Below are 13432 nucleotides of genomic sequence, written 5' to 3'. Positions count from 1 at the left end.
TTGCCCATTTATTTCTTCACTGGGTTATTTGTTTTTTTGGGTGTTGAGTTTGATAAGTTCTTTATAGATTTTGGATACTAACCCTTTATCTGATATGTCATTTGCAAATATCTTCTCCCATTCTGTTAGCTGCCTTTTAGTTTTGCTGATTGTTTCCTTCACTGTGCAGAAGCTTTTTATTCTGATGAGGTCCCAATAGTTCATTTTTGCTTTTGTTTCCCTTGTCTCCAGAGACGTGTTGAGTAAGAAGTTGCTGCGGCCAAGATCAAAGAGGTTTTTGCCTGCTTTCTCCTCAAGGATTTTAATGGCTTCCTGTTTACATTGAGGTCTTTCATCCATTTTGAGTTTATTTTTGTGTATGGTGTAAGAAAGTGGTCCAGGTTCATTCTTCTGCATGTCGCTGTCCAGTTTCCCCAGCACCACTTGCTAAAGACTGTCTTTATTCCATTGGATATTCTTTCCTGCTTTGTCAAAGATTAGTTGGCCATACGTTTGTGGATCCATTTCTGGGTTTCCTATTCTGTTCCACTGATATGAGTCTGTTTTTGTGCCAGTACCATACTGTCTTAATGACTGCAGCTTTGTAATACAGCTTGAAGTCCGGGATTATGATGCCTCCTGCTTTGGTTTTCCTTTTCAAGATTGCTTTGGCTATTCAGGGTCTTTTGTAGTTCCATACAAATTTTAGGATTGTTTGTTCTAGCTCTGTGAAGAATGCTGGTGTTATTTTGATAGGTATTGCACTGAACATGTAGATTGCTCTGGGTAGTATTGACATGTTAACAATATTTGTTCTTCGTATCCAGGAACATGGAATATTTTTCCATTTTTTGGTGTCTTCTTCAACTTCTTTCATAAGCTTTCTATAGTTTTCAGTGTATGGATTTTTTACCTCTTTGGTTAGATTTATTCCTATGTATTTTATGGTTTTTGTGCAATTGTAAATGAGATTGATTCCTTGATTTCTCTTTCTGTTGCTTCATTATTGGTGTATAGGAATGCAACCGATTTCTGTGCATTGATTTTATATTCTACAACTTTGCTGAATTCATGGATCAGTTCTAGCAGGGTTTTTTTGGAATCTTTTGGGTTTTCCATAGAGTATCATGTCATCTGCAAAGGGTGAAAGTTTGACTTCCTCCTGGCCTATTTGGATGCCTTTTATTTCTTTGCATTGTCTGATTGCTGAGGTTAAGACTTCCAATACTATGTTGAATAACAGTGGTGAGAGTGGACATCCCTGTCATGCTCCTGACCTTAGGGAGAAAGCTCTTAGTTTTTCCCCACTGAGGATGATATTAGTGTTGGGTCTTTCATATATGGCTGCTATGATCTCAAGGTATGGTAAGAAATGCTTAAGTAGAGAACAAACTGAGGGTTGATACAGGGAGGTAGGTGGGTGATGGGCTAGATGGGGGATGAGTATTAAGGGGGGCACTCATTATGATGAACACTTGGTGTTATATGTAAGTGATGAATGACTAAATTCTACTTCTGAATCCAATATTGCACTCTATGTTAACTAACTAGAATTTAAATTTTAAAAAAGGAAAAAATATTTATTGTTTTTATTCTATGTTATTTCAAAACTTCTATCCTCTAAGTAATTTATTCTTTCTTCCATTTTGTGTGCCCTGCTACTGATGCTCTCTATTGCATTTTTCATTTCATTCACTAAATTCTTCAGCTCCAGAATTACTGCTTGGTTCTTTTTCATAATTTCAATTTCTTTGGGAAAGAACTCAATTTGTTCTTACATTTATTCCTGATTTCACTGAATTTTCTTTCTGAGTTTTCTTGTAGCTCATTGAGTTTCTTCAAAACAATTATCTTGAATTCTTTATCCACTAGATGTCAATATGCATACCTTTGAGCTCAGTCTCTGAAGAATAATAATTTTCTTTTTATGATGTCATATTTCCTTGATTTTAAATTTTTCCTGTGGTCATGTGTTGCTACTTTGGCATTCGAAGGAACAGACACCTCCTTAGCTCTTTGCCTGTTGTCTTCAGATGGGGCGTTATATTCTAAGATGTTGTTATTATGAGTTTTTCCTTTGTCTTTGTGAAGGTATGCTTCCTCCACTCTTCTTGTTCACTTTGTGGCCAAATTTAATTTTAATGTTTTTCAACATATTTTTTAAAATTTGAGTATAGTCGTTACATGTTACATTAATTTCAGGTACACAACATAGTAATTCAACAACTCTTTCTGTTATGCTATGTTCACTACAAGCGTAGATACCACCTGTCACTATGCAACACTATGACAATACCATTGACTATATTCCCTATGCTGTACCTTTTACTCCCATGACGTATACATTCTGTAACTGGACACTTGTAACTCCTACTTCCATTTTGCCCAACTTCCACTCCCCCTGCGCCACAGCAACCATCAGTTTGTCTCTATTTATAGGTCTGATTCTGCTTTTTGTTTGTATAATCTTTATTTCTTTTTAGATTCACATATGAATGAAATCATGTGGTATTTATCTTTCTCTAACTTATTTCACTTAGCATAATACTCCCTAGGTCCATCCATGTTGTTGCAAGTGGAAAGATCTCATCCTTTTTTATGGCTGAGTAATATTCCATTGCACATATACACCACATCTTCTTTATCCATTCATCTATCATTGGACACTTGAGCTGCTTCCCTATCTTGGCAGTTGTAAACAATGCTGCAATAAACACAGAGGTGCACACATCTTTTCAAATTGGTGTTTTTGTTTTCTTTGGGTAAATACCCAGTAGTGGAATTATTGCATCATATGGTATTTCTATTTTTAATTTTTTGAGGAACCTCCATACTGTTTTCCACAATGGCTGTACCGATCTACATCCCCACCAACAGTGAATGAGCATTCCTTTTTTTCCACATTCTCACCACTACTAGTTATTTCATGTCTTTTTGACTCTAGCCATTCTGATGGGTGTAAGGCGATATCTCAGGGAAATGCAAATCAGGACCACAAAGAGATGTTACCTTATACTTGTCAGAATGACTTTGTGGCCAAATTTTAAGCTTTTATATATATTTTTAATGGTCTTTAGAATTCACCAGGTTGGCTATTGAAAACTTTTGTTTTCCACCAGGTGGCGCTCTAGCTCAAGTTTATGGTTTCTCCCTTGCCACTCCTGGCGGTTTTCTGAGCATGCTTACTACTGGAGCTCGCTCTAGAGGACGCAGTTGTCACTCCTGCACAAGGAGCTAGCAGCAGAATAAGGGGAGGTGTGGGCTTAGCACTTGGGCATTGGGAATCTTGAGAACCATAGGGAGATCCCCGGGTGTATTCCCAGAGACTCATGGGTCGACTTCCTGCTGAGCACAATCTCAACACTGCCAGTTGAAATTCATCTCTGCCTCTAGGGGTTCCCGCCTTAGTCCCCTGGGTGCTGGTGGAGAGAAATGGGTTTTCCCAGCTGGTCCTGCTCTGCTGGGGAAGCCAGGCACTCAGGCACTCACTCACTGCTTTCCTTTCCCCTAGGGGAGAGGTCACTGTGGCCTATACATCACTCCTGTGCATTATTTGCTTCGGGGAGAGTGGCGCCAGGAAAGTTTCTCTTACTGCCTCCTCTGTGACCAAATTTGTATTTTTCTTTCTTTCTTTTTCTCTGATGGTGTGTTGGGAGTCTCCCTACAGCAAGGCTAGACTTCTGCAGGTTCTCTCTCATGCCTGGGTCAGCACTCATACGATTTTTGCCTGACAGCACTGAGAGAGATGTACACAATTTTGCCGGAATTTTGTGTTGTACGCAATTCCGTGTTGGCTCTGCGGCCCTGTATGGAGGCTGGCTGTCTCTTGCGGGTTGCACAGGTGGGTGAGCCTCCTCCTGGGTCCCTTGGAGTAAGGTGCTAGTTCCCGAAACACTCCCAAAGGCACTCTTGTTTGTGTGTGAATGTCCAATTCATTGTTTTTGTTTTTAAAGTTTTATTTAAGTTATCTCTACACCCAATGTGGGGCTCCAACTCAGGACCAGAGATCAAGAGTTTTTTGCTCTTCCAATTGAGTCAGACAGGCGCCCTCTAATTCATTGAGTAAGAAGGGTGGTTAAAAGGACAAAGAGCTTCCATGCCATGTTGCTGATGTCACCCCTTTTAAAATTTTTAATAGGACTTTAAAGAGTTATACTTCGAGAATTTTATACAAAAACTCTTAAGCCCAATATTCTCTGAAATCCACAGCAATGCCTGAAATGCTTACCATCCAATGGCAGTATGTTCAGTAGATCCTGGCTTTCTTTATTTGTTAACTCAATACCTACATTTTTCAGATAAAGTTGTGTGTCACTGGCATTAATTTTATCACCTTTAAAAAGATGGGAGATAAGGTATGTGAACATTTTCATGCATAACAATTCTAATTTAAGAAAATTATAATAACATAGCAGCATCTCAACTTGCTAGAGATATAACTTCAGAACAAGGATACAGGGAGGCTTGTCTAACTGCATCACAAGAAGGGGTTAAAAGATAACATGTCTCCTTTAAGCCTTGTCAAAAGAATGCTTTTATTAATGCTCTAAAAAAGGGGGACAAGCCAACCAGCCTATAATAAAATAGACTTCTTAAAAAATGATACTTCTAAAACCATAGGTAATAAGAAGTCCATCTATATTCTTAAAGACAAACACGCCATCAGTATATTGGTGAAATAAGGCTTGTGTATAGTTTGGAATACTGGGATATACGATTAAAATATGGTATGTACATACAACAAAGGATCCTGATTTTACATTTTTTCCTCATTACTTCTCACTCACCAGAAAATAAATTTGCTGTCCTCATAAAGGAGTTCAGTGAAATCCTTCCACTATCTGGAATACAAATCATAAATTGTACACAAACAAAACATGTATTGCTATTGGGAATAGGACGCCTTTCTTCCATGAAATTTTCTAACTTCTCATTCCTTACATAGAGGGAATTTGTTGATTTTTCATTTTCTTAAACCATCCAACAGCCTTCTAGAATTCTAAAGAGGGTGTTTTAACATGCTAAATCAGATCTTTAATTCTTTTCCACTTGACCCTTTTCACTTAAAAGATATTCCCCTTGTGGTGCCATATTACTGGTCTAAAGTCAGATATCACTGAGCTTCTATTTCAACCCAACCCGACATTCTTATTTGTGAAATCAGAATATGATCACCTCTGGTTTGTACACTACTTGTCAGACAATTCCAAACCTTTTTTTTTTTTTTTACCTCCTCATATGGTTTTGTCAATCTCTGACCTTTTTCCAGCATCTATTTCAATAACTTCTATTGTTTTCCTCTGAAGTACTGTTTTGCTTTTCCTAGCTAAATTGTAATCTACCAGCGCCCTATTGATCCTCACATGATATTAACAATAATAATCAGAAGTCCTATTTCTCATCCTCGAGGATTATAACTCTACAAGTGCTTTTAACTTTCGAAGTGAAATTGAATAAGAATACTCAGATTTCATGAGAAGATTTCAAAGATTTTTCTGAAAGGAAGTGGTAAGTGAAATACTCACTATCAATTTTCAAATGATTCCGTAGATCTTTGATTTCTTCATTTTCAAGGTCATAGTTCAAGTTTTCCAGAATGGTTTCTAGTTTATTTTCTAAAATTTTCCCTCCTTAATAAATAAAGAGGCAAAACAGAAATGTGAAACTATGCCTATTATTAAAAGAATTCTAGTTAAGTCTATGCACCAAATCCCAATGGGGTTGGGGGAGAAAAGCAAAGTTGCCATGAAGATGTTCAAGGCAAACATAAAACTAAGGTGGCGGGGGACAGGGCTGGGGAATGTGAAGAAAAGAACATTGTCCTTACATATGCTATAAGACACCCTGCTAAAATTTGTTATAGAATATAAAGCAAGGAAAAGGAATGAAATTTCTTATTCGTTCTTCATTTATTATTCATAATGGAGGAATATGTCCGAAACAACAGCCACGATTCTGGCTGCTGAGTTTGAAACCTGCCATTATAACAGTAAACCATTTCTACACACTTAGTGGTTACCTGACCTTGAATTATAAGTCATAAAGGGGAATAAAAAGGTTAATAACCTAACTGTTAAATATAACAGAGTGGTTAGGAATAGGGGTTCAAATCCTCTTCGTAAGTTCAAACTGTGTGACCTTAGGCAAGTGAGTTAATACCTCCCATTTGTAAAATGGTGCTAATGTAAGTACATACCTCATAGAGTTTTTGTGATAATTAAGCGAGTTATTAGACATCAAGTACTTAGGACAGTACCTGGCATTATAATCAAGAGACATAAGCTATTGTTATCATTAAACTTATCACTCACCTTGGAAAGTCTTTACACCTTCTAGCAACCGAACATGATACACCTTTCCATCAACTATAAGAGAAGTCATAATTGATGTCTTAGAGAAAGTGATACAGCAATTCATAACAAGAGTACAGTCTATTTAATAAAGACAATGTCACATGTTTTGCCTTACAGATTTATCTCATTTCTTATCCACACATCCTTCTCTTGGCTTTAAGAAAAAGGGAAGGAGGGGGTGCCTGGGTGGCTCAGTTGGTTAAGTGTTTGACTTCAGCTCACATAATGATCTAGCTCACAGTTTGTGAGTCTGAGCCCTGTATCAGGCTCTCTGATATGGCATGGCTCTCTGAAGCAGCGTGCAGCCTGCTTCAGATCCTCTGTCTCCTTTTCTCTCTGCCCCTTTCCCCTCTCAAAAATAAATCAACTTTTAAAAAAGTACATGTCTATTATAAAAAAAAAAAGAATAAAGGGAAGGAGTAGAGGAAGGTCTTAAATTTATCCATTTTACTGTTCTGAATCTTTCCATCTCTTTGATTTGACACTTTTTAACCTGACTTCCTCTCTTTTTCCCCCTTCTTTCTCTTTATGCTTTAGGGCTGCCAAAAATTTCAAAGTTAATATACTAAATTAAATTTTATCAATTTAAAAATCTTAATTTCTTTATGAAGTCCTCAAGCTAATCCCAATCAAGTAAGCTCCATCCCCTATGGCAGCCTCCATGAGGGCAAGGATTTTTGTCTTTAATCCCATAACCTAAGAAGTGCTCAATACATGCACTGAATATACATATATGTTTAATAAATGTTTAATAATTCCCCACCTACCCCAATAATATATACACTTAAACTACGTTCTCCTAAAGGCCAAACCAGTATCAGAAATGCTCACAAGTAATTGGCAGGGTTTTTAGCAGCCTCCAGCGTTCCTTAGGTGTGAGTTCTATCCCTATGTTTTTCAAAACGTCATCTACTTCATCAACATTAATCTTGATTCCTTTGAAAAGATGTAAATTATGACTGATGAAAAATTTAAGGGTGATGAGTGATTCTAAACTATGATTTTCATCTAAGTTTAATTGCAGAATTAAGACTGGGGCTGGTCAAAATACTGAGTCAAGACTCTAAGGGAATGTCAGAAACAGCACTAAATCTCATAATTCTAGAGAGAAAAAAATACTCTTTGAATGCTCAAATAAAAATGGGATAAATCAACACTCTGAAATGGGAGTTGTATACGAGACTAGAACCACTTATATAAATGACTATATAAATCATTCTATAAAGATGGTATGTATATTACTTTTTATCTGCCTGTCTAAGTTATTCAGAAAAAGATTTATACCAATGTTTTATCATGCCAGTTATTGTGGTAACATAGACTTTTGGCTCTTCCAACAATGGAAAGTGATGGGCATTTTTGAAAAAAAAATCCAGAGAACACAGGATATTTTAGTAAGACATAAAAATTTAGTAGTTTTGTTCAAAAAGCATATAACTCAGAGCTAATCTGGACCATTAATATACCAAGAAGACTAATAATGTCAGTATTATAGGAATAAAATGTTTAAAACCATAACATAAAAGCATCAGAATATTGCTATTTATAATAAGTTTTTCCTATAAGCTTTCACTCACCTCTGAATGGCTCTAAATTTTCCATGAGCACATTCAGCTTAACCTTTATATCTGTAAAATAATGTACAAATGAGACCCAGCCATAATGACTCAGACCCAGAAAACATTATAAAGATGTCATATTGTGGAACAAAACCTTGAAATTTAGAAGTTTATCCCAGATGAACATGGAATTGGAGAACAAAATTTTATTTTATTAATTTTTTAATGTTTATTATTTTTTTTTTTTTGAGAGAGAGAGAGAGAGGCAGGCGGGGTGGGGGGGGGGAGGGGAAGAGAGGCAGAGAGAGAAGGAGACAGAATCTGAACCAGGCTCCAGGCTCTGAGTTGTCAGCACACAGCCCGATTCGGGGCCGGAACTCACAAGTGTGCGATCATGACCTGAGCCGAAGTCAGACACCCAACCAACTGAGCCACCCAGGTGCCCCAAGAATAAGAATTTAAATATGACAAATATATAGCAAAGAAGAAGAAGCTGCAGTATAAGATATCAAATGCTGTACATAGGAGTGTTAGCAAGTTTTATTTTTAAATTTATTTTTATTTTTACTTTGATAGTTTCATGTCTACAATTTATTGAGTCACCACTTCCACAAATCACCCTGTGCTCATCACTACAAGTGTACCCTTAATCCCCATCACCTATTTCACCTATACCCCCACCACCTCCCCTTTGGTAACCATCACTGTGTTCTCTATAGTTAAGAGTCTGTTTCTTGGTTTCCCCCTCTATTTCTTCTCCCCTCTGATATTTTGTTTTGGTTCTTAAATTCCACATGAGTGAAATCATATGGTATTTGTCTTTCTCTGACTTATTTTGCTTAGCTCCTCTAGCCATATAAACTCCTTATATCCTTTAGCTCCATCCACGTCATTGCAAAATTTCATTCTTTTTATGGCTGAGTAATATTCCATTGTATATATCCGTTTATCAGTTGATGGACATTTGGGCTCTTTCCATTATTTGGCTGTTGTTGATGATGTGTCTATAAACATGGGGGGCATGTATCCCTTCGAATTAGTATTTTTGCATTCATTGGGTAAATACCAGTAGTGCTAGAAAGTTTTGAAAGCATTGCTGGTCCTGCCTTCCACTTCACTTGTTCTACTTTGGACTCCAGGAGTATTCTGAGGTTTGGCCACCTTACCATTGCAGGATTTAAAAGCAATGTATACTGTAACATCAATGTGTTCACCTACCTAAAATGTTGTACGTGGCTACTTCCACACTCAACCCTTACTCAGCACATTCTTTAAGCTTCCAATTCCATAGCCACCAAGATTTCCAGTCTTTTCTGAATCTCTCATTTGTATACTTACTGGTTGAAAATCCTCGTTTCTAGGGCCACATCACACAGCCCCCTAAGGGTATCATTCATACCACAGTCTATGTAGCCCTCCTTACCTCTCCTACACAAGGCAGTATTATTTAGTAGAAAGGGCAAACCTTTGAAGTTTATATAAACCTAGAAAGGCTTCTATAGGGTTGACATCCCCACTCTGCCACTTAGCAGCCATGTGGCTTTGGTCAAGTCAATTAACTTCTGTGACTGACTCTCAATTTCCACGTCAGAGAAACTAGGATTACGATCTATTTTTCAGAGTTGTTTTGAGGACTATTGATAACATATTTCAAGTGCTAAATATTGTTTGTGGTATATAGCAGGCATTTAATACTTTGTAATTATTGAGGAATAATGTCAGCATCATGGCAGGATAAGACATCCCTCCTTTTTGTCCCCCTTTCTAACAACCGAATTCAGCATCTATCCATGAACAAAAGTGTCTCTGTGGGAGTTGTGGGATCCGGCACCATATGCCAAGGAACCCAGCAGGAATCTACTCACATGGGTACTGGGTAACAGGTAGACAGACCTTGGTACAGGCTGTAGAACCAGCAGGACCTTGCAAACCAGCCACAGGCCCTCTGTGGTTGGGAAAATCCAGAAGAGTGATGACTTGGGCAGACACCCACAATGAGTGGGCCTTTGTGGAGGTCCACCTCTCCTGAGGAGAGATTCCAGCACTCCAGTGGAGTTTGGATGCACTGGAGAGGGTAAGAGGAATCCTGCCAGTGTGGCCCCACCCTGAAGGCAACATAGCGCAGGGCTATACTACTAGCTGGTGACAGTCTCTCCCGTGGAGGAAGGGATAGCTGTGAGTGATTGTCCAGCTACCCCAGCTGTGTGGAGAAGCCGGTTTCTCTCCTGCAGCACCCCAAGTGTTGAAGTGGGACCACTATGACTGGGGAAAGGAAGAAGATCATGAACAGGCAGATAATGTTAAAGAGCATTCAACGGATGTGGTTTCCGCTGACTGCCTCAGGACGCAGTAGATAAGCCTGTCCATGAGCTTCTGGGAGAACCTCACCCGATGAACCCCACACCTGCCTGTGTGGGCACCTCCAACACCCCGAGTTCTAAGCCCATACCTCTCTCCAACTCTGCAGCAGGCTGCTTGTGCAGGCTCATGAGTGTGGTGGCAACAGTAAACAGGAGTGTCCTCAGAGAACACTCCAGGGGCTGTGGACAAGGGAGAAACCACAAACTTGAGCTGTAGCTCCACCTTTTGGAAAACAAAAGAGAGGTTTCCAATAGCCAGCCTGGTGTGTTGTAAGAACCAAAGACAGACAAGCCTAAGAGTTCTTCTGGGAAGTGGAGCTAGAAGTGTGGGCCAGGTGTATCCAGACAATGTTGGAGGAAGTCCCAGATAGAAGCAGGACCATTGAAAAATCTCTCCCATCTGAAGATAATCCTCAAGACAAGTAGATTTGGGGAAGTGATTACTTGTCTTTTTTGCTTTTATATCTCCTTCTTTTAGTGTAGTTAAAATGTATGGTGATTTAAGGGCTTTTTCCTTTTTTTTCCCCCCTGGCTGGTTTTAAAATTTCTTCTTTGACTTTACTTTCCTTTGTTTCATTTCTCTACCTGCTTCTTAGGTCTGTCAATTTCTAGTTGGTGTCTACGAATTTAGGCCTGCAGGGGTGTCACTGTTTTAACAGATTACTGATGTCTGATTTAAACAATAATGATCTGAGATGATACATTTTTTCCCATATGAATAAATTTGGAAGTTTTATTAGAGGAGTTCACTTTCCCTAAAGGTGGAACAACAAACTCACCATCAGTTGGCAGACGATTCTGCAGGTCCTCAACTTCCTCATCCTCCAGCTCGTAACCCAAGTTTTCCAGGATGCTTTGCATTTTAGGGGTGTAGCATTTTCCACCTTAGGGAAGACGGAATAGGGATAAAAATAGGAACTGATATCCAAGAAAAATACTGGCTATATTCACACACCAACTGAATGAAACAAATCCACAGCACAATAATTAAAAACAAAACAAAACTGTTTAGGGCTACCTGTGGGACATGTTGACACATTCCACAATAGAAATGTATTGTGGAAGCCAAAAATAGAATATATTCCTATATATATATATATATACATATATATGTATATATATGCATATATACATATACATATATGTATATGCATATGTATATATGTGCATATATGTATATATGCATATATGTATATGCATATGTATATATGCATATATATACACACATACATATTCCACATACATACATTCCACAATAGAAATGTATTGTGGAAGCCAAAAATAGAATATATTCCTATATATATATATATATATATATATATATATATACACACACATATATATGTATATATATGCATATATACATATACATATATGTATATGCATATGTATATATGTGCATATATGTATATGTGCATATATGTATATGCATATGTATATATGTGCATATATATATGTGCATATATGTATATGCATATGTATATATGCATATATATACACACATACATATACACACACATACATATATATATATATATACACATATGTACATATATATGGTGAATCTGATGAATTATGTTAGAAAATAACTAGAGCTCTGGATAGCAAATAGATTTTTGAAACTTTTTCAGTATCAGAGAACTATAAATTATCACATTGGATGTAGTTGCATCTAAAGTAGATCTATAGGCTAATGGGATAATAAAATCAATAATCTAATTATTGTGTAATGATAAGGTCTTTTAAAAGTTAAGGTAAAGTCTGGGGTGCCTAGGTGGCTCAGTCAGTTAAGCATCCGACTTCAGCTCAGGTCATGATCTCTCATGATCTCTCACTCCGTGAGCTCAAGCCCCGCATCCGGCTCTGTGCTGACAGCTCAGATCCTGGAGCCTCATTCAGATTCTGTCTCCCCCTCTCTCTGCCCCTCCCCTGCTCATGCTCTGTCTGTCTCAAAAATAAATAAAAACATTAAAAAAATTTTTTAAAAAGTTAGGGTAAAGTCTGTAGATCTTAGTTTTTATTTGCCTTCTTGTTGAGATTCTGACTTACCAGGAAAAGCTTTTATATAATCGAGCAGTGTATTTTTCTCTACCTTTCCATCAGCTGTAAAATAATACATATTTAAGGTTAAAAAAATTAAGGTTATATGGATAAAGTAAGACGAGTGACATTTCATAAATACATACTTTAAAAATATCATCTTAAGTTATATGCCTACATTTCCCAGGCCTACCTATCCTTAATAAATAAGAAAAAAATAAGATGAAGAGAAATTTTTTAATGTGGACAGTCTGTCCATTCTTCTACACTGAAACAGATACACCTTTCCCTCTCATCCTGATTTCTCCTTTTTCTTCCTTTACTACCTGCTAAATTAGCCTTCTTTTTGTCTTTGCCTTGCTTAAGCTTCATTCACTTCAGAGTAATGATACTCTTAATGGCAGAACCTAGGTTGGAAGATACCATAGCCTCCCAAAACAATACACTTAAATGTCAAAGGCATAATTTCTTTACAACTAAGTGTTGATCTTTTTGTCTTTTAGATTTTTATAGGAAACCAGATGGGTCCATTCTTTAGATGTTCTCACATTAAAGTTTACACTAGCATAGAGATATACCATACGTATACAGTGATACAGAAACTACCTACCAGTAATCGGCAATGTTTTCAACAGCCCCCAGAGCTCTCTATCTGTGAGTTCTATTCCCATGTTTCCCAGTGCTTTGTGTATATCCTTGGCTTCAACTTTTCCTCCTTTAAAAGATGGGAACGGTAACGGATGAGAATTGCCTACTGACTCCAAATGAAGCGTCTAAGCTTAAAAGGGTTATCTATAGTTATCAGAAAGTATTTCTTGAGTTCTAAATAAAATATTTATTCCTAGCACCCTTAATGACCTCAGAGGAGTTAACCCAGATCACAGAAAGGAATATATAGGAGGCAAAGTGATCTAAGTTATGCACAGGCAGCTACCTCATTTTAATTGTATTATCATCACTAAAATCTGTTACTCTTTGCTTTGCCCTACTTGGAAGATAGATTAGCTTCACTGACCGCATTATTTGTATCCCTGCCAAAGTTTCACCTTAACAATTGCTGGGTTACAGTAAACGGTAGTTAAATATTTTAAGTAAATGACCACAGGTGTGTTGCCCATTGGAACGAGTCACAAAATAAAAA

At 37.5% G+C, this 13432-nt stretch overlaps 1 protein-coding gene across 9 annotated transcripts in view; it reads right to left on the bottom strand.

The window, feature by feature from the left end:
- EFCAB3 (EF-hand calcium binding domain 3) overlaps positions 1 to 13432 on the bottom strand; it is a 151294-nt gene that overhangs the window by 130343 nt on the left and 7519 nt on the right. For 8 of the 9 annotated variants that reach the window (XM_053211588.1, XM_053211582.1, XM_053211580.1 and 5 more), the window contains exons 5-13: positions 12902 to 13006; positions 12301 to 12354; positions 11031 to 11135; positions 7910 to 7960; positions 7164 to 7268; positions 6291 to 6344; positions 5505 to 5609; positions 4767 to 4820; positions 4208 to 4312 (exon numbers count right to left, since the gene is read on the bottom strand). In XM_053211588.1, the coding sequence (XP_053067563.1) occupies positions 4208 to 4312; positions 4767 to 4820; positions 5505 to 5609; positions 6291 to 6344; positions 7164 to 7268; positions 7910 to 7960; positions 11031 to 11135; positions 12301 to 12354; positions 12902 to 13006 (738 nt within the window). The remainder of the gene's footprint in view (positions 1 to 4207; positions 4313 to 4766; positions 4821 to 5504; positions 5610 to 6290; positions 6345 to 7163; positions 7269 to 7909; positions 7961 to 11030; positions 11136 to 12300; positions 12355 to 12901; positions 13007 to 13432) is intronic. The other variant, XM_053211584.1, reaches the window with a different exon arrangement.

This window comes from Acinonyx jubatus, chromosome E1 (genome assembly GCF_027475565.1).
Source record: "Acinonyx jubatus isolate Ajub_Pintada_27869175 chromosome E1, VMU_Ajub_asm_v1.0, whole genome shotgun sequence".
In the NCBI taxonomy this organism is placed as follows: domain Eukaryota; kingdom Metazoa; phylum Chordata; class Mammalia; order Carnivora; family Felidae; genus Acinonyx; species Acinonyx jubatus.
This window is presented reverse-complemented; position numbering and strand designations above follow the sequence as displayed.